General features: G+C 36.7%; 1 protein-coding gene across 1 annotated transcript; it reads right to left on the bottom strand.

Moving 5' to 3' along the window:
* Positions 1–9,366: 9,366 nt before the first annotated feature.
* Positions 9,367–18,181, bottom strand: LOC140160792 (4-hydroxybenzoate polyprenyltransferase, mitochondrial-like). Its single transcript, XM_072184097.1, is given in 7 exon segments — positions 9,367–10,560; positions 12,181–12,369; positions 13,649–13,782; positions 14,464–14,552; positions 15,395–15,516; positions 17,120–17,286; positions 17,780–18,181. Coding segments are annotated over 7 exon segments (1,056 nt in total). The 5' UTR covers positions 17,970–18,181; the 3' UTR covers positions 9,367–10,395.
* Positions 18,182–20,859: the final 2,678 nt, after the last annotated feature.

Here is a 20,859-nt window from a genome sequence, read left to right as displayed (position 1 = left end):
ACTTTAATCACCAATCAGAATGGAGCTTTGCAAATAATTCACCCCAATTTTTTGCTTGGTGATATTATTCTAACAATGTTGCTGATTGGGCCAATTGATAATGAAAACTTCTTTTTGGCCAATCGGCAGGTAGTTCTCATGGGGTTAAATATACAATTATTTTTTGATGTGATCTGATCCATTCATGCTAAAGGTTGCAATTATGAAATTGAGGTATCAGGTAATAACATATGGAGGGGAAAAACCTAACAAAAGGATTACATCGTTGTTTGGCAGGAAAAACCTCAGTATGTGTCATTGGCCCCTGAACATGTTTAAAGCAGAACCTCTTATGTAACCTTTTGGCAGTTTTGTTTTAAACATGTTCAGGGGCTACAATCACATAGGAGGGTTTTCCTGCCCAACGACAACATACATAATAAAATTGGTTAGTGGGTAAATTAATGATGATTAAATAAGTCATAATTGCCGCGTTGGCCTGGCTTGATCAGATTGTGTCACTCTTTTAATGTTATTTTATGTTGTATCTCAGGAGTTCTATTATGTATTTTCCACACTATCATGAATTATCATGGATGATAAATAAGTTGATTTCTTTTTCATAGTTTAATCGCTAGCATTGAGCAATTAAATTGGATCAATGACCACTGCTAAGCTACTGGACTGGAAGGAAAATTCAGTAAACTAGCATAGGTCTAAAAACAATTGAATTTTTTGGTAAATCACATGATTCCTTGCGGTTAGACCTAAGATGTTGGTCATTTGACGTCATGACGACTTGCAATACGCAGTAATGATGTTCGCATCGGCATGACGTCAAATGACGACATCTCTGTTCGAACTGCAAGGAATTGTGGGATTTACCAAAAAGATCAATTGCATTTTGCTGGCTTTAAAACTATGAATTCAATTACAGCTTCAAGATTCGGTTATAGATTATATTGGTTAACAAATGGCTTAGTGTAGTTGGCAACACACACCAATGAGATGTCAATCAATTATATTCAAGTCCTGTATTCGACTTAATTAGGGCAAAGGGCACTGAACAAATTCATGTCAAGGAGGCGCTTTTTCTGTTCTGTGTTCGGCAAGTCAAAATGGAAATGTTCCATTTCAAACAGGAGTCGTTGTAAATGGCTATAATCGCCAACCTGTTGACAAATGTCACATATATTGAAAGTCAATGAATGCCAAGATGGGATACCTGTGATTTAGTAAACAATTTTGGACCATACTTACCATATTTCCTCAATTAAATGCGCTTGGGGACGTTGCATTTTCCAAAAGGGGGCGTTTATTAGAGGCCATTTTTAGAATGATAATTCCCTTTAAAATCATCAGGTGACTTCTACTCCGTTGCAGCCATTGTAAGTGTTACAAGATTTTACGCACTGTTTTCATGAACTTTTCAGGTGAAATTTGTAGTATTTCAGTCAAAAACATTTAAAAGTGGGCCCTTTGTTCAGAGAGGGAGCGTTAGTTTGAGGGTTATTTTCATCACAAAAACTGCTGGGCGTTTATTTGAAGGGGAGCGACTTATCAAGGAAAGGTATGTGATAAAATTGCACAAAAGGGGGTACACAATTGCAAGTTAGAAAGTTACAGGAGTTCTAATTAGGAGAGGAGCTTATTAGGTCAATTGCGGCACTGTGGCCGTTCCATAGATTCTGAATATGATTACTATTGAGAGTATTTGTGAATGAGAAAAGTTCTATTCACTGTAGAAGCATATTGTTTTGGTGGTGTTGCCAACCATACCGTACCAATTGTTTTAACGTAATAACGGAACAAAATCAAGGATAATCTGAATTTCTTTGTACTGATCATGTTGAAAGTGTAAAATTTGAATGAAAATGTGTACAGTTGTTGTTCTTTTGACTTGAGAACAAGATAGCTATGTGTATTTTTGAAGGATAACGACTGGATTATTTCCTAGGAAAAAAAGTTTATTTTTGTTATTGTTTTAATTCTACAGTTTTCTCTTTTGTTTTGATTACACATACAGCGGTGGTGGGTGACATTGTTAAGAAGAAAATATATTTATTTTGACAAACAATTTTCAGACTAATAATAATAATATATGTGTGAATTGTGTGTTTAGAAAGGTGGATTGGGCTGTTCCATTTGTAATACATCACCCCCTATGGAAGACATGAACTTAATCTCTCACAAAGGGGGTGTGTCAAATGGAGTCACCCATTCAGGTAACCCCATTTGAAATTCACACCCCAGTGTGGGCAATTAAGGTCATGTCTTCCATAGGGGGTGTATATAATGGATATTAAATGGAATAGCCCATTGGTTGATTAATGAAGGGTGTGGTTGGTTAGATGTGGCTAATAATGGCTTAAATGTGTGCTGGTTAAATTTGACACAATATTTTCTTATCTTTACAAACAATAGCTTTATGTAACTAAATCGGAAGTTTCAAAAACATGACAGATGAGGTGTGAATATGCTGGAATGATTTTGAAAAGGTGATTGATCTTTTCGGTAAATCCCATCATTCCTTGCTGTTAGACGTTGGATGTTGTCATTTGATGTCACGCCGATGCGGGCATCGTTTAGCGAATATCGCTACTGCGTATTGCAAGTTGGTTGTGACGTCAAATGACGACATCTGGGGTCTAACGCAAGGAATTACCGAAAAGGTCAATTGCGCATTGAATACTAATATCTCATGATCAAGCATCTCAATATAAGTGTAAGGGAGACGCATGATAATCTATAACTGTGTATTGTTAGGGAACAAACCAAAAGATCGATGACGTCCTATAAACAAAACTAGTTGCGTTTAGGGGGGAGGGGGTAAAAATACTCGATTACGTTTGTACAAAAACATCGGTCTGAAGAATGTGTCATTATTATTATTATTATGTCAAAATTTTCAAAATTTCTTTATTACGTTTCTGGCAGGGAGGGAGAGGGTCGGCTGAGAAACGAAACCAGTTACGCTTATAGGACATCGTCGATCTTTTGGTTTGTTCCCTTACTCAGCCAAGTCGATCATGTTTCACTTTGGAATCCATTCACATGAGCACCAATCTGATATATCTGCATGGGCACTACTGGCTGAATTATCAGTCTCTAAGAACTATGTTGATTGGTTATAAAGAGAGCTATATCTTGTATAGAGCCAATCACAGATATGGTATGAATAGCCATATTTTGATTGGTTACTCTGATGATTATATCACATACTTAACCAATCGGGGCCACTGTAAGAAAGGCAGTAGTGTCCATGGGATTTTTAACAAGGTATTCACAAAGTGAAATAAAAGAAATCTCTGAAAAAAGTAGGATTTTGATCAACCATGTAAGACTACTTTGCTTAACATTTCTGTTCATGTTTTTGTTTCAACATGGAAGCAGTGTGTTTTGTTCACTTGGTATAGATAAACGGCAATCTCATATTATACCACCCATGACAGTAAAGCCATATTGTAACGTTTGCTGATGGAGGATGCTCTCAATATTTTTTTAATTCTGTTTTTACACTATTGTAATGTATTTCAGTAAACTTAACCGAGAGACCCTATAAAACTCAAGACTTTAGCTGCTGTATTTTTGTCAAAATTCAAGATTTGAATAATGCATATGCGATGTTCATAACACAGTCCATACGGGAGTTTAACACGCATTGGCACTGGTAATAAATTCCAATTTTCTTTGCTTTGCCTCAGTTGTTCGGTTCAAAATTAAAAGGGGATATATCTGACAGAAAAAGCTAACATTTTATGGAAAAGAAAATACTAATCTATTTTTTATGGTAATGTTACAATATGGCTTTATGCTTATGGAATAAACGCAACTGATACGACAGTGTACAGGTTTATACTGTGATTGCATGACGTCAAGGGTGTTATAATACAAGATTGCCAGGTGTACTTGATTATCATGATCCAAAACAATGGTAATAATGCGTAGGCCTACACAATGTTGCATTTTGATATTTGCTTAATTGGTGCTACCAATGTAGATTACTTGTATTTTCCATGTCTTTCTGAAAATGGCATTTTTGAGGTGATGACAATGTGGTCTACAGGGCAGCACTGCTGCGAAAATATAGGGGTTTAAATTGTGTTCCCAATTGAATGGATCACTGTTGCAATTGATAGCGTACAGGATGGGTATGGTCTCTAAGAAGACATAGTGAAATGTGCCTATACGTACTTGGGGTCTTGAAATAAGCCAAAATGTTTGCAGGCCCTGTCGTCTTATGAAGTTGATAGCATGTTGCGTACAAACATTTTGGGGTCCTCACAAGATATCCAGGGCCCCTCGCATATGTTTTGAAGAGCATTTGGCCGAGGGCATGACTTATTTCAAGGCCTGCCTATAATGTAATGAATGTAATTGTTTGTAATAATCCTAGATAATGCAGTTATACACATTCTACAAACAAACAGTGATGTGGTAGCAATTTTGGCTACAGCTTTGGTAAAATGTCACAATGAAGCAAATTAGATGTTGTTGATTTAGGCTGGTTCTAGCATGCCAGTTGCCTGTATGGCTTGACTACTAGTAATCTAATCAGGTGTATCATTGGCAGTGTCTTAGCTAGCCATCCATCTACCCGTCATTTTAGACAGTGAATTTGCTCCTGGGATGGGCAAAATTAATGCCGTTGACAGATGCTACATTATAATTGTAGGTATTGACAAAGGCTGTTGAACTTTTTAGTAGACCAGCTTTGCAAAACAAGGCCATAGCAACACATATTTGAACTCTTTGAACCTCTAATGGACCATAGAAGTCAGGTAAATGTTTTAAAGTTCAAATTAGGACAGGCACTTTATTCAAATGACAGACAAACCTCAATTTCTAGCTAAGACCCTGATCCTTGGTGTAAGAAATTAATGAGTTGGACTAGTGTAAAGACTTCATCGAGGAATTTTAAAATCAGCTAACAGAATAATAGAAGATTTCTGCGCCAGGCTAATTCCATGCAGATTTAGAAGGATACACCTCTAATCCGACATCTCATTTGCATCGTTGTGACATTCCAGGCAAACTGTAACTAGAATTTGCCAGGATTTGCTTTGCATTGGGTCAGCAGGCAGTTGAGTTGGTGCTGATACAAAGATTTTATATGAACCCTATGCACGGAGCTATTAACCAATTGTGTGCTAATGAGCTAGTAGGTTGTATCAAACTCATTCATTGATAATTGCTTGTTCTGTACTGCGATCAGAAAAGTTGGTTACAAAATGTGTTGTAAATGAAGGCATAATTTCATGAAGGCGTAATTGGGCTATTCCATGTAAATCCTTTATCCTTAACCAACTCTTTTTGAAACTCTCCCTCCCTCTGTGGAAGGTTCAGGATTAATCTTTCACAGAGGGTACATTAAATTCAAATGGAGCTGCCTAATGTGTTTATTCCATTTGAAATTCATACTCCCCCTGTGGAAGATATTTCCAAAATCCACAGTGCGGATTTTAAATGGAATAGCCGATTTCAAGACGGTTATTGATATCTCACAGAGAATGTATTCCTATTCCCATATAATATAATAATAACTGGATTATACCTAAACCTAAGTAATGAATATATTTATGGTACACTAACAGTTTCTTGGTTAATAAATACCAACTTTTATCAAGGAATGTCATGTAGCATCATCAATATTTTGGATGTACTTTTTTAAAAAATAATCATGTAATCTAGCTCCCCATCAAGTTAATATTGAACTTTTAATTTTAATATTCTTTCTTGTTTTAGCTTAATGTTAAAGAGTTTGTTGTTTGTGTGTGCATTTAGAAATTTCTCTGACACAGTGGGACATTTTACCTGTTCAATGCATTCATTAACTGTAACACTAAACACTGCTTTTTACTATCAAAAGTTAAAAGAAGAAACTAAAAAGAAGTCATTTGGTACCCCAGGGATTCAAACCTTAGACCTCTCATGTGCTGTGCCGAGCATATGGCACTTACGGTGATTAAGCGCCATCGCATCACCTGGGATTCATGAATGAGCGGTGGTTATCCTTGTGGTATTTTGTGGTACCTAGCTGTGTTAGGGTTAACTTAATTGGGACAAAAAAGACTCCCTATCATAGGTAGAATGCCATGAACATATAACACTATTGAGTTTGCCTCCCCTACAAAATACACAAGCATCAAGCTTATTATTTCAAAAATTCAGTACCCCCTTTTTAATTGCTACAATTTCACTTGACTTCTACATATTATAAAGTAATGTGCAAGGTTGAATCAAACAGTTACTAATATTATATTTTTCATTGAAACAAGAACTAAAGTTGCACCTTCGGTACCAGCCAGTTGACTTCTTAGACATTGTTCAGTCATCTATTCAAGTTATTTATATGGGAAGTCGGATAAAGAGAGACTTGATTTTCTGCTTAAATTTACAACAGTTTATCATGGGTCATTGGTAGAGTATGGGGGGAACAAAAGAGCACAATAGACACTTCCCTGTGGTCTGGTTCTCAGTGTCTTGTTGGTTCCACTTACAATGGACTATATCGTCAGCCTGCTGCATTCTTCATTAACTTGTGGAATACATCAAAAGAGATGTATTCCACAAGTTAATGAAAAATGCGGCTGGAAATTTGATTAATTATGGGTTTATTACTCAGAAAATCAAAATTGCAAATAAGAAACATGTAAAAATGACTTAGGCAATTAGCGTAGCAGGCTGACGATATTCCATTTGAACTCCATATACCCTCTATTGAAGACATGACCTTAATCTTCCGCACACAGAGTGTGAATTTCAAAGGGGTTACCTGAATGGGTGACTCCATTTGTAATGTACAACCTCAGTGTGGGAGATTAAGGTCATGTCTTCCACAGCTGGAATAGCCTGTTGTTATATGGTGCGTAGAGGTGGAGGAGAGGGTTGGTTGAAATCAGGTCATTGGAACTTATTATTTGTTGTTGAAAATTACAGCATAAATGGTCAAACAAGTGTAACAAATTGTTTATATAGCTGATAGAATCATATTTTGTATCTGTGTCTAAGGAACTTGTACGCATGGCATCGCACATTGTATAAGTGCTGCATACACAGACACAAAATCTAATGCTGTCAGCTAAATCTGCTTCATGTTGAAATTTGTCAAATATGAATTTCCGTGTTTGACTTGTGTTGCTCCACAAAACATCTCAAGAACTGTAACTCGCCGAGTTAACTGGTGTTTGGGTGTCTTAACCTGGAAGGGTATTATAACTTTAACTTGTCAGAAAATGTGCCTAAATGGGTGTCAAATTTGGGGTGTCAAATTTCTTGGGCATCAAAAATTTAAGTGAAAATCACTGAATGAGTGGCAGCAGTTAGGAAGAGAACATTTTGGGTCACATTGATATTTTTTGGCTCTGAAAAAAGTCACATTCAACAACTGTTGTACAATCAAAGTATACCTTTGTACAAGCATAGTATTCCTTTGTACGGGTAAAGTAAACCATTTTACGCACATAGTAAACCTTTGTATGGGCATAGTAAACTGGCCAAATTCTATGACTTTCCCCATGGATGTTTATACTGCGACACAGCGTATCTATTTTCTATTCACTCGATATGACTGCCAGTTTCTACTCAAGTGAGAGGGATGTTCAGGCATCAGCCCAGAGATAGCATGTGGGTTGATACTTTAACATGTCCCACACTCAAATGGGAACTGGTAGGCAAAACAAATGAATAGATAATAACACAAGACTGGAAATGTCATACTTACAAGAGGATATTTTATAATTATTGTTGGTATGTGGGTTACTTATACATACATGTGTATGAATCACATACCATATGAATGAAAGCATTGATTTATCAAATGTCATACAAGTTGTATGTAACTGTTACTAATAAAATGATTATCAAATAACACAATCTCATATTGTCATTGAATATATTATTTATTTGTCTTTCTTTAAATTGCATAACATTGACAAGATCATAAATATCAGAGATCAAGATTTAATGTATATTTTCAAATGACATTGATTTTTTTTCAAACCTGATTTTTTGTCATATTTGTAATGTGTCCCAACATACACCCAAATGGAATTGCCAAATATCTTAACCGAACACTTTTAATCCCCTTAGAGCCCCTTAAAATGCCAAGATAGCCAGCGAGGACATGAAACTGAAAACTTGAGAAAGGCCCAATGTCTTATTTCTGATTTTAAAATTCCTCCCCAGTGTGTTTGTTCGATCTGGTTAATGATGCGTAACTCTATTTCCGACTGAAGACATAGAACAGTTGCTATGTTTACATCATATCTTTTCAATAATTGGCTTTAAAAAGCCAATAATGTTATAATATAAAATTTACAGTAGGTAAAACAACACATATATGATGACAGTGTCAAAAAGTTAGTCCAGTATTAATTCTGATTAGATATCTTCACTGCTTGATTTTTACAAAAAATGTTATTATTTATACAAGATTTAAAAAAAAATGCAGATGCCCTTTTATACACCTAGGTTTCATTATCATTGAGGTATAGGACTTTTTATTTTTTCGGAGAAGAGCAGGTAAGGCAACTACTTGATTATATTTCTACATGTTCATACCCTGAAAATTTTAGAAAATTTGCACGGGTCAGTTTGTTTAAAATCACATTTTTGTTCCTAAAATGGGGGTTATAGCGCCCTCAACGGGCACTCTCTCCTTAGGGCTACATGTAAAGACCAGTTATAGACAAATGGCCCTAAAATAAAACTGACTCGTTCATTTTTCCTCAAATTTTGCATATGATTTAGATTTAACATCTGGAATGTAATGCAAGTGGTGTCGTTGCTGCTCTTCTAAATTCATTTATAAAATGTCCGCCCCAGACCAAGGTGTACACGTAAAAATAATGTTATCTCCTGTATTCAACAAGCAAAATTTTAGGTGAAAATGAAAGTGATTTAAAAAAAGGGAAGAATCCACAAAATCCACCCGGATTGATCACATAGTTCAACTGGAAATGAAACAGCAGTGTCCTCTTGGATGCCAATTTTCAAATGGCATATTTTCAAGAGTATGCATACTCTGCTGTATACATAGACAAATTCCTCTGTAAAGTGCTACCAATTTTTGTTCGGGCACGGTCCTATAAATGTAGCAAGTTGTGCATGCCCAAGATGCCATAGATTTGCAATTCCCTTAAGGGAGCAGAAAGTGATATTTACGCGCATATTTTTTGTAGGCCCTGTGAGCATATCAGACACACTGAATTGCATTCTGAATACAAGGAATGTCCCAATGATATCAAATAATTTTATTTCTTAAAATTTCATGATATAATACAAATTTTATGGCAAATTCTTTAAAATTTATATTTAACAGTCCTCGAAGTAAAATAATGTGTAAACATCGCTATTCCATACCTTATCAATAATCTGGATGTGAATTCTTTAATATTTCACTTTTTTTAGGCTCCATATTGTGCAATTCACATACCAATGAACTGCAACATTGTTTCTTCCATTCTGGAAATCTTACATAACTATTATACGGCGTACAGCAAAATAATTATTTGGATTTTTTTTTTCTAAATCTAGTAGAAAGTTATATTGTGCCATATCTTCACCAAATACACTTCAAGCATATATGGTTTTTTGGATGAAACAGACGAAAAACCAGACATCCCTACACGAAAACATTTGGAGTTTGAGCAACTATGATTTTGATACAGGTGGCTGTACAAGTTTGTACTATTATAAGACCAACCTATTGTAATGTTTTTGTGAAGGGTGTCTGCCTTTTGTCAAAAAAACCTTGTTTAAAGGCATATATACTTGTAGATGGAATTCTACTGTATAGTAAGAAAGCCCAGTTAGACATGGAAAAACAATGACAAGTATCATTTTGGTGAACACCAACGTTCTTGACTGGTATAAAAGTATCTCAAAGTAAGTATTTCCTGTATCAAGTATTGGTCATTCTTAGTCAGTGGGAGTGGTCTAGTTCATAGACACATAATCTGATTGGACAATCGCATGATTTCGGGTGCCGTCCATAAGTCCGTAGATTACCCCACGTCATCATGAGTTGATAATGCATAACACGTTCGTAGAGATTCGCATATGTATCGCATCGTATGCGTAGACTAGTGCGGAATACACGCACGCGCTAGTAGTACACGCAACAGAATATGTGAAGTTGTAAACAAGTTTCGTTCATTTTATAATAAGGGGAGTTTTTATGATGGTACCTTAGTTTTTGCTTTAAAAATAGTTTACAAATATATTACAAAATAATATTTAACTGACTTAGAATGAGAATAAACAATAGCAATTTTTGTTTATCGTAGTTGCGCCGGCATCCACTACTCAAAATATTGGACCTGCCTGTCGTCTATCACACAGCAGAGGATAGTAAAAACAAAAATTACCATTGTTTATTCTGTACATGTAAGGCATAACTGTATAAAATATTCATCAACTGTCCCCTTTGTTTTCTTTCTTGTCCTTATTTTGCTTGTCCTTGTTTACTTTTGCTAGAGTTCCTGCCACTATTCCAGCAAAAATGATAGCACCAAGTCTATGGTTTGACCGGAACTTATTCCAACAGTCCTGTGAATTGTTCAGGTCTACTGTCCATACCTAGGAAATTAAAAAAGTTTTTAAAAAGGGTGAAAACATTCATTAATTAAAGGAGTATTTCGTGATCCAAGCATCCTCTTTTTATGACATTTTTCAGTAGATATCCATGAAAAAAGCTTATTCCCAAAATTTCAGTTAATTCTGATTTTGCGTTTACGAGTTATGCATGATTATGTGTATTACACTGCTCCATAGGCCACTGTTGTAATTTCATTCTGGTATACCAGAACGAAATTCAAATTTGACGATATTTTTGCTAAAACGAATTAATCTGCAAGAAATTTTTGGTACATAAACATTATGTAGCCAGAGGTTTCCAGTGGTATAAAAATCTCAACTTTTTTTCAGAAAAATGGGGGGATGAGGCTGTGGATCACAAAATGCCCTTTTAATATATTTACTGAAATTCTTGGGATTAAGATTAGAACAAATGCACGATGAAATTGTTGTATAGTTTTGTTTATTGGTAAATCACAAGTACACTACAAGATTCCTATTGGGGCCGCCTGCTGTACCAGGGAAGTACCAGTGTAGATCCAGTGCGCAGTACCACTGCTGGTGGGTCCTGTGCAGTAGCACCATTGGTACATATGTAGGTACTTTGTATGCACCAGTCAGGTACCTTGGCAACAATGTACCTGTGCAGGTGATCACCCCAATAAGAATCATGTAGTGTAATCTAAAATGGAAGATTATACTACAGAAGTACCCATGTATGGGCTGCATTTTAGTAGAGCTACATTTTTTTGGTATACATACATGAATATACTTCTTCCACTGCTATTTTCAAATACACTATGTATTGGAAGTCTGGAGAACATTTTTAATTGATTTACTTAGTCCACGAGCCTAATTGGTGTAAAAGTATTTCTTTCCATAAACCCTCATTTTACTAAAAGTGTGACTCATTGCATGTGACTCAAGTCAAGTATATCCCTTTCAAATGATATCACACTCATCACTCATTTGCACAATATCAAATGTATCATGGGGAGAATGGAATTCTTCATTTTGTCTGCTATCATGAGTTGTTGTTTTTGTTGTTGTTCGCAATATTTCCTAATTAATACTCAGCAAGTGACGCTGTGCTCAAATTACTATGCACCCTCTCTCTTTGAATGTCAAAACAAAATGTTGCTGTACCTGATGCTGGTTTCATACTTTCTGCCGCTTGCCGCTGAGCGATGTGATGCTTCATCATGCCGCTTGCACTTGTCTGCAAGCGGAGCGGTACACCGCTGAGCGGCAGCGGCATGACTTTGAAAGCCACTCTTGCCGCTCAGCACCGCTCCAAAATCGTATTGTTCTCATACATCAGAGCGGCACCGCTTCAAGTTGATTTGAATTCAACTCCCAGCGGTGCTGCCGCTGTAGCAAAGCGGTGGAGTGAATGATATATCGGCTTGCCGCTGGTCACCACTAGCGTTCCTGGTGCAACTGCGCAGTGAAGCAAAATCATCTTCAGAGCGGCAAGCGGCAGGAAAGTATGAAACCGGCATGATACAATTTATTCTCCTCCGCAGCCAGTTTGGTTACGCTCCCTCCACACAAACATGTTTGTGTGGAGGGAGCGTAATCAAACTGGCTGTGGAGGAGACTAGATACAATTAACCAACTTACCTGTTGTCCCAGGTGAGCAGCTGTCAGACCTAAAGCCAGATAATAAGGCATTGTTTGTTCACACATTACTCCAGCAATGCCTAAGCCGGTTACCATGGTAGCAGCAAAACCAGTCAACCAATATGGTGTCTTCTCACCCATGTAGATAGATGTTGATTTCAACCCAAGTGTTTGGTCATCTTTCTTGTCCTGTGTACAAAATGATTTTAAAAAAACCTCTCCATGTTATGTATAAGCTGAAACAAAAAGCTGTTCATTCCGTCTTCATTACATTGACAACTTATATTCTGACGTGTTAGGTACATGAGCTAGCGGTGTTTGTGTTCATATATTGAGAAAAATAAAGCCCACACTCACAAGGAAAGGTATGGGTTCAATATATGAGATCCCAAGGCTCATTGTAATGGGTTTAACCCCCATGTGCATGATTTTTCATGGGAGGGGGGAAATATCAAAAATATTTGTTTGGGCCTGTTATTTGTCATAACTCAATAAACTGCAATATATGAAAATATAAATGAGACCAATGGCTTCCTTGATTCACTTTCTGTAAGATCAAACCCTGCAGAAATAAACAGTATTACTTAAGCAAAATATCCAAAACTTGAGAATTATGACCTGAAGGTTCTGACTCGCCTTACAATACATAATACTATTTTAGGTTTGTAGCTGTCAAAACAACCAAATTTGTTAAAATTTTAAAATGTTGACTGGTTGCTTGAATATGGACAGTAAGTTTGTAATCTTCAAACATTTTCAAGGTTTATAAACTCTCAATTTGAACTTTCAAAATGTTCCAAACCTGAATGAGGAGGCAATTCTGCTGGTATACCATGTGTCTTAGGTTTTAAGTTACAATTAGAATTGCAGTTAAGGTTAGTGTGATGTGCAGGTTATTCCAGAATTATTTCAAATGAAGTATGACATTTTTTTTACAATTGCCTCTTGCAATAGGCTTGGATATTCTATCAAAACAAACTTCAAACCAATCAGCTCAACTCTAGTTGTTGATGCTTGTTGGCCAAGTAATGCACAAGCTTTAATATTGCTTTAAAAGTCCCAAAGATCATATCTTGAATGGCATATATGTGACCACCACCACTAAGTGGTAGTAAAGTCGGCTCTAGATCATTTTCAGTTTATTGCAGATTTTGAAAGAATGCACTTTCAGCTTTAAAATGACACCTCAACCAGCTTCATCAGACATCTGGAAGTGAAGTTATGGTTCATCAAAGGTCAAATTCCTAATATATTTTACATAGAAGTCCATATACTGTTTTTGATTGTATCTCAAAATGGAAAAAGCCGACTTTACGACCAGTTTGTGGTGGATGGGCACATATTAGAATTTGGTTCAACTTCAGAGGCCCAATTCTACAAAAGTTGTTCTTCCTTGGGGTCAAGCATAAACAAAAATAAATAGTGTATTTTACAATAGTGTTAACTTATTTTTATTTTGTTCACTCACCTGATGACCATATATAGTATCATACACAATGGACCATGACATGCAGGCCGTATAGAGAGGAAGCACTACACTCCAGTCACAGGAACCTTTCACTGCTGCCCAACCAAGTAATGCACCCCAATTGATGGTTAAACCTTAGAAGCAAACAATGTACAGAACATTTTGATATCTGGTACTTTTCATACCCCGTAAAAAAACAAAATTACAAACATTTCCCTGAAATTTGCCCCCAATGCACCCCCACAGAAGAAAATTCCTGGCACCGCCACTGTTCATACACTTCACCCTTCATAATTGACCATTTCACTTTTCCTCAGTTTATTCTTCATAAATGGTAAAGTAAGTTTAAGCGAACTGAAAATAAATTGTGAGCGACAAAAATGCAAGGCTGGTAAGGAGCGAACAAAGGCCCTCACAATTTCGGGTGGTGAGCCATTCCACTGTGACAAAAAAAATACCAGTACAGCATGTTGAATATAGTCACCAGTTCCTCTCTTAAATGTCTTGCAAGCCAATAACAATCTACAATGTCCCCATAATTTTTTTTTGGGGGATCGAGGGGGAAGTGAATTTGGGGTCAAAAACAACCAATTTTGCACAAAATTGCTGCAAAAGAGGAAATTTGTGTAACTTTGGGGTTTTTGCCTTAAAAGTGGAAGAGGATGCAAACTGGGTTAGGCAAGATAAATATTTTTTTTTGGGGGGAGCAAATGCTGCCCCTTGCCCTCCCCGTCGTGCTGCCACTGACAATCAGGTATGCCACCCACGAGTTGTGGTATGAAGCACTGTTCTCAAAAATATATTGAATCATGTACGTACCTAAAAAAGTTGAGGCCAATTTGTGATTCTTTTCATCAATGGGTAGACAACTACAGGTAGTACAGATGCAGCTCCCAGTATGATGCTGAAATGGGAAATGAAATCAAAGCTATGTTGTAAAACCTAGTTTTTTAAATAATTTGTTAATGGAATATCCAGAGCTGGAAGAACCATTTACATTTATTTATAACATTCGGATGAAGCCAGTCAACGCCCAATAGTGCTCAGAGGCTACTAAATTAAAGGGATGCCATCCGGATATGACGGGACAGGGATATGGATATGGATGGGAAGAGGTCCGATTTTAGAAGCAGGTGGAAAAATGGAGTACCCACAGAAAAACCTGTGAGGACGAGCATGGATCGGCAACCAGCAAGCTAACATGTGGCATCTTGGGGAATTGAACCCAGGCTGCAGTGGTGAGATCCGAGTGAGAAGACCACTACACTAACCCATCCTCCCAAACCAAGTTAACTCAACAGTATGACAATTGGTCCTTAATTATGATCTATTTCTAAATTTATTGCTATATACCAAGAACCATAGCTTAAGTGGACCACTATAACCCGACCCTGCAGGCTTTAAAAATACCAAGCCTATTGCACAGACCATATAGCAGACCCCGTATGTTCCTATATCCTCTTTTCTCCTATTACATACTTCTTCAGGAGCTTTTACAAGCTTAGAAGTTTATAAGAGTATTCAAATTAGTATAACTATACAATATAAAAACATGATTGCAACAGAGTCCAGCTCATATAAAAAGAAAAGGAATTTTAATTCTCACTTTACTGACATAGTAAAGTACAGTAATTGGCTAAAATACACACACAACTTCCTAGCAGTAACTATGTTCAGCAGGTGCAACATTGAAAACCCTAACTGTGATTAAGAAATGATTATTCATCTCAAAAGTTTTATAATTACCTGTATGTGTTCAATGAGAGTAGTATACTCAAACCCACAGTGAGTTGTGCTCCAAGAAACACCAGTGCTTGGAATCTGGTTATATCACCTGCTGCTATTGGTCTGCTTTGGGTTCTCTCCACCTGATCAAATAAAACACAGAGGTATTAATTAATTATTGCATTACCAGGCTAATGTTCCCTGAACAACATTAACTATGTTGAAGTTTTGTTTTGCTATTGGACATAATATACTAGTAGCAGTGATCAGTGTAGAACTTTTAATTTAAAACTTTTGAATAACTTTGTTTTAATTACAGAGAAAAGTATGGTTATTTTTTAGAATTCCATAATATACCACTAGCAATGATCAGTACAAAACTTTTTAAGTTAAAACTTTCCAGTAACTTTTGTTTGTTATTGTTTTCAGCCATTGATAAATTGCTCATAACTCGGTAACCAGATGTCTGATTTTGATGGGGTTTGCATCAAAATGTAGCATTCGTAAACTGCCAGAAAATCATGTAAAAAACTTCTAATTGAAAATTGCCGACATGTGACTCATTCTCATTCCCCTTGATCATGTCACATATTTGTAAATTAAAAGAAAAAAACGAAAAAGTTTAACAAACTACCCTAAAAATTTGTTCTTGTCAAGCAACTCATTAATAGGCACATATGCTTATTGATAATTTTGACGGTATTCTGTTTATTGTGCATGTCTTTGCACCGTTCTTTAAGCCTGCAGTGGTAAGATAAGAAATTCCATTCAGATAACATCAGTTGTTGCTCTCCTCTCATCATTATATGTGACCGTACAGCACGAATGAGCCGTAAATTCCCTAAATTGTATTACGAGTTACAGTGTAAAATGTACATGAAGGTCGTATTCATCAATCCCTCAAGCTGGCGCGACATCTATCTCATTTTGATAGTCAAACACCAATCAATAATCCCATTGTTGAAGAGGATAATAAGCTTCTACCTTTATAGATGGCTATAAAATTTTTATTAGCTCTGGTCTTTGTTTGCTTTGGCTAAATCCTGTTCAAGTGTTGGGTTACCAGGCATTGTATTTTGTATAGGTATGTATAACCAGAGAAGATGAGACATTTTCATCTTCTCTGGTATAACCAACAATTAACAATGAGAGAACTTTCTTGAACCTCATTGACTTGGGGAAATGACCGCTAATTATGACTGTTTGATATTTATTGCCAGCAATGCGGAAAAAGAGACACATGTAGAAATGAAAAAAAACTACCTTTTTAATTGTTGAAGGAGCAAAATTCAACAAACCATAACCCCGCTTCTGGATATCGTTTAAAGTCAAATGATATACCATTTTAAAGCATATGATGTATATTTTATAAATTCAAAATAAAATAAAATTGACCGGGGGAGGAATTTATGGCTCATTCGCCGTGTACAGTCACATATTTGAAACTGCAAAGGTCATGGATTAAAATGGGCTATTCCATTTAAAATCCACACTACCCCTGTGTAAGATTTGGCTAAAGTCTACAACAGAGGGAGTGTGAGTTTCAAATAGAATAGACAATTGGATAACTTACATTTAAAATACTCACTCCAGGTGTGAAAGATATAGGTAAAGCCATAATATAGAGAGGGACAATGTGATTCAAAATGATTATAGCTTTATATTCCCATTTTGGCCATCCCATATTTCATGGCTGCCCCACATTTTTCAACCTTGCTATGACCATGAATTCTAGTAAATACTTACAGACTTATCAAAGTCTCTATCCCACATGTCATTTATTGTGCATCCAGCTCCTCTCATCACTAATGCTCCAACACCAAACAAACCTAACATGTAGAAATCAGGAAAATGTCCTGGATCTGCTGCTAATGCTATGCTCCATGAACAGGGCCAGAATAAAAGCCAGGTACCTGGATAATATTAATAGTAATAAATTAAAAGGGTAAAAAGAAATATCAGTTATGTAAATGTCAGAAACAGAAGGTATTTTGAATGTCAAGTCGAAATGTTGAAATGTCCAAATTAATCTCAATCTCCTTCTTTACAACCAAATTGTCTTCAACCAAATTGACTTCAAAATACACAAGTTTGGTATGTGGATGCCCTCCACAAAGATATTATTTGAAGTTTGAGCAACTATATTATTGATATCGGTGGCTGTACAAACAAGCAATACTGTAAGACCTATTGTAATGTTTTTGTGGGGGTGTCTACCTTTCACCTCATATGAAAATATAAGCAAATATATAAGAGCCTAGCATTGTAACACGCTCGGTCCAGTCCTTCAGGCTGGATTTGTGCTGCATGCTTGCCAGGTTTGTCAGTGCAATATTTTCATCTCAAGATTGCCACAGACTATACGCGGTTAGTAAGAGCCCTGCTAGAAAGGAACTCGCCACTTACCAATTGGTCTATCAAATCTAATCAGCCTCAAGTATGGTTGAATCTTACTTGGTGCTGCTTCCACTATCGCTGTGGTAGGCTTCCAGTTCAGTCTCCGTTCCTGAGCAAAAGATGCTAATTTACTCGGCTGCAATAACCTTAACTCATTATTTGCAAAAAGTCCTCCTCCTCCTCCACATCTATCTTGCATGCTCGAGTAGTGTCTATGAATTTGAGTTTTGTTCGCATGGTAATTATCTTCATGTATCTGGGTTGTTATGCTACATTCTTTATGTGTGTTAGTACAATATAGTATACCAGTACCACTAAAACATGTCCTGCGTAATGTGTTTGGACATTTTGTCAGTGATTTTAAAACGGATGACCTCACCAATAGTGTTGTTGTAGCACGTAAAATCACCATATTTCAGATGCAGATACCTGTACAGTGTACAACGAGAAAAAATAATATATAGTATCTTTATAATCAAGGCAGTTGAGCTATACTATTTTTCACCCTGATGTGGCAGAGACGTCAAAGTGTTGAGGCAGCTGATTTATGCATGCATCTATGCGGCATCTTTAAGTGAGTATGTGTGTATGCCAGCACTTTGAGCGAACACTAGCGATTTGTAGCTGCGCCCTATGAAATGCGTACTCACTTATTTGCTCACCAATAGCTTCACATTCTAGGCTAGAGGCCACTGCATTCAAAATCTAGTCAGATTCGCTGAAGCATGACACCGTGTAAAGCAATGGAAGTTCAGAAGTAAACACAACTGATCATGAATTGCTCGAGAATTCTAGCCAAGAATTTGCTCACCGATAGCTTCACATTCTAGGCTAGAGACCACTGCAATCAAAATCTAGTCAGATTCGCTGACGCATGACACCGTGTAAAGCAATAGCGCAATGGAAGTTCAGAAGTAAACACAAACAACTGATCACGACAGGCGATCACATCAAAAATGTTGCTAAAATTACACTACAGCAAAGTTTTAGACTGTTCAAAATAGGCAAATCTTGCACCGCTGCAAAAGAATTGCACCGCTGTCCGACCGAAAAACGACAGAAACGTACTCTAGCATTTATTTACTCGAGAACTCTAGCTTCGAATTTGCACACGATAGTTACGCATTTGATGCTACACACCTTCTACTCATGGCTACTCTTCTCGAGCAATCTAGCATCCAATGCGTAACTATCATGTGCAAATTCGAAGCTAGAGTCCTTGAGTAAATTGTAACGTAAATGTATTCATGTATTGTTCTAAAAAAAATCTGGGGTTTCTACCTATGGAGTCCTGATCCTTGCTGAAATACAGCAAGATAAGTAAATGTAAACCTTTATTTTCGAACATTTGAGGAGTGTGAGTTCCAATTATTGGAACTGAGTGGAACTAGACTCGCTTGCCAGTCCTATATACGCTTATGCCATTTTGGATGTCAATGGGAAATACACACTTAACGATTTGCGCCGGTTAGAAACTTGAAAAAAAATCTTTAAAATTTCATCAATGTATATTAAAGTGGTACCAACCTTATTGTGCTTGCTAATTTAAGACTCGGTTGAAACAAAATTAAGGATCGAATGCATTTTAGTGTCCAAAAGGCAAAATTATCGTCAAAGTTATGCGAAATCGGCACCCTTATGAAGGGTTCAGAATTGAATCGAACGAAAATATCCGATCTTTGCGATCAAAAACACAAAATTACAACTTTAAACATACTATTGGCAAAAGACATTATTACCAAACAATATATAGAATAGAAAATTTGACATCATTTTCTCAAAATATTGAAGAAATTTGCTCACTAGACATCGAAAAAGTACGCAATCCAATTCCCGTTCAAACGCGTGGGAAACTGAAAGTGCATAATCCCGACTAAGTGGAACCAGATATATAATTCATGTGTTTGTGCAATGTGCAGATCTAGACTGCGGAACTCAGTCCTCAATGATAGTCAGTCATTTATCTTTTGGTCGTTATATGACTATCATTTGAGGGACTGAGTTGTTATAATATATCTTCCGAGGTGCAATTTCAGACAATAGCTGGGGATTAGTGGGGCAGAGGTTATCTATTGAATCCTTTCATGACCACTGAAGCATAGTCAAGTCTGCCAAGGACACTCGGCACAAATTGAAAGACCATCACAAAAGAATGCATGCATGTCAGGTCATCAACACCAATTTGGTGTTTGTTATGACACAAATTTGGTGTCTGTTATGCACCTCGAAATATGTACCTTAAAGTCTGTATCTAGTGCAGATCATCATCATGTAGGTATCCCAGGCAAACCTTAATTAACACATTTGCTAGTCAGCCAAATTCGCCTAGAACACAATACATAATTTACATAGAAATATAAAAGAACTGGCCTAAGAAGGAAACCTACATAAATATGTTGTCTATACTTCACTTAACCCAAATATATGATTTTTTATGGTGATAAGTCACTCGCACATGGAATTTTTGAGGAATTTTGATAGCAGTTCCATTAAAAAAGCTGCTTTCAACATGAGACTAAGATCTAGAAACACCACCGAAATGCTTTTTTTGGGAATTTTGCTAGCTGAATCTTTTTGATGATTTCAAGTCAATCTTTGACAAGATGTAACTTTGCTACGGAAAGTGCTATGAAAAAAAGATTTTCAGTTTTGGATTTCTTTACTCAAGGGCTTTAATTTGATATATAAAATGATGCAGTTTGATGGCAAATTTGAATGCACCTGGCATACCTACAATCATCCAGGCGGCGGATGACATGATCGAGCTGGCAACTCGTGAAACCGCCCGGCCGTATGGCATTTTCCATGTACTCGGTTAGTTTTGTGGGGTTCATTATCGAACCCCACGGTTTTAGCTTGTAATTATATTATTTATCAACATATGCCTATTTGTTTGTGATATTTCAAGCGTTTTAAAATTTCAAAATAATCCCATTCAATAACACGGTTGACGATGAAAATGTACTGAATTTAGGGACTGCACGTCATACACCGCCTGCCTACATCATGGATATGAGTATGACTGTCACCAGCGATGCCAACGCCGCGCCTTAGGCGCACAATTGGGCTACTTGGCGATCACTTGCCGC

The sequence above is a fragment of the Amphiura filiformis genome, chromosome 9 (assembly GCF_039555335.1).
Source record: "Amphiura filiformis chromosome 9, Afil_fr2py, whole genome shotgun sequence".
In the NCBI taxonomy this organism is placed as follows: Eukaryota; Metazoa; Echinodermata; class Ophiuroidea; order Amphilepidida; family Amphiuridae; genus Amphiura; species Amphiura filiformis.
Note: the sequence above shows the minus strand (reverse complement) of the source record. Positions and strands in the feature narration are given on the sequence as shown.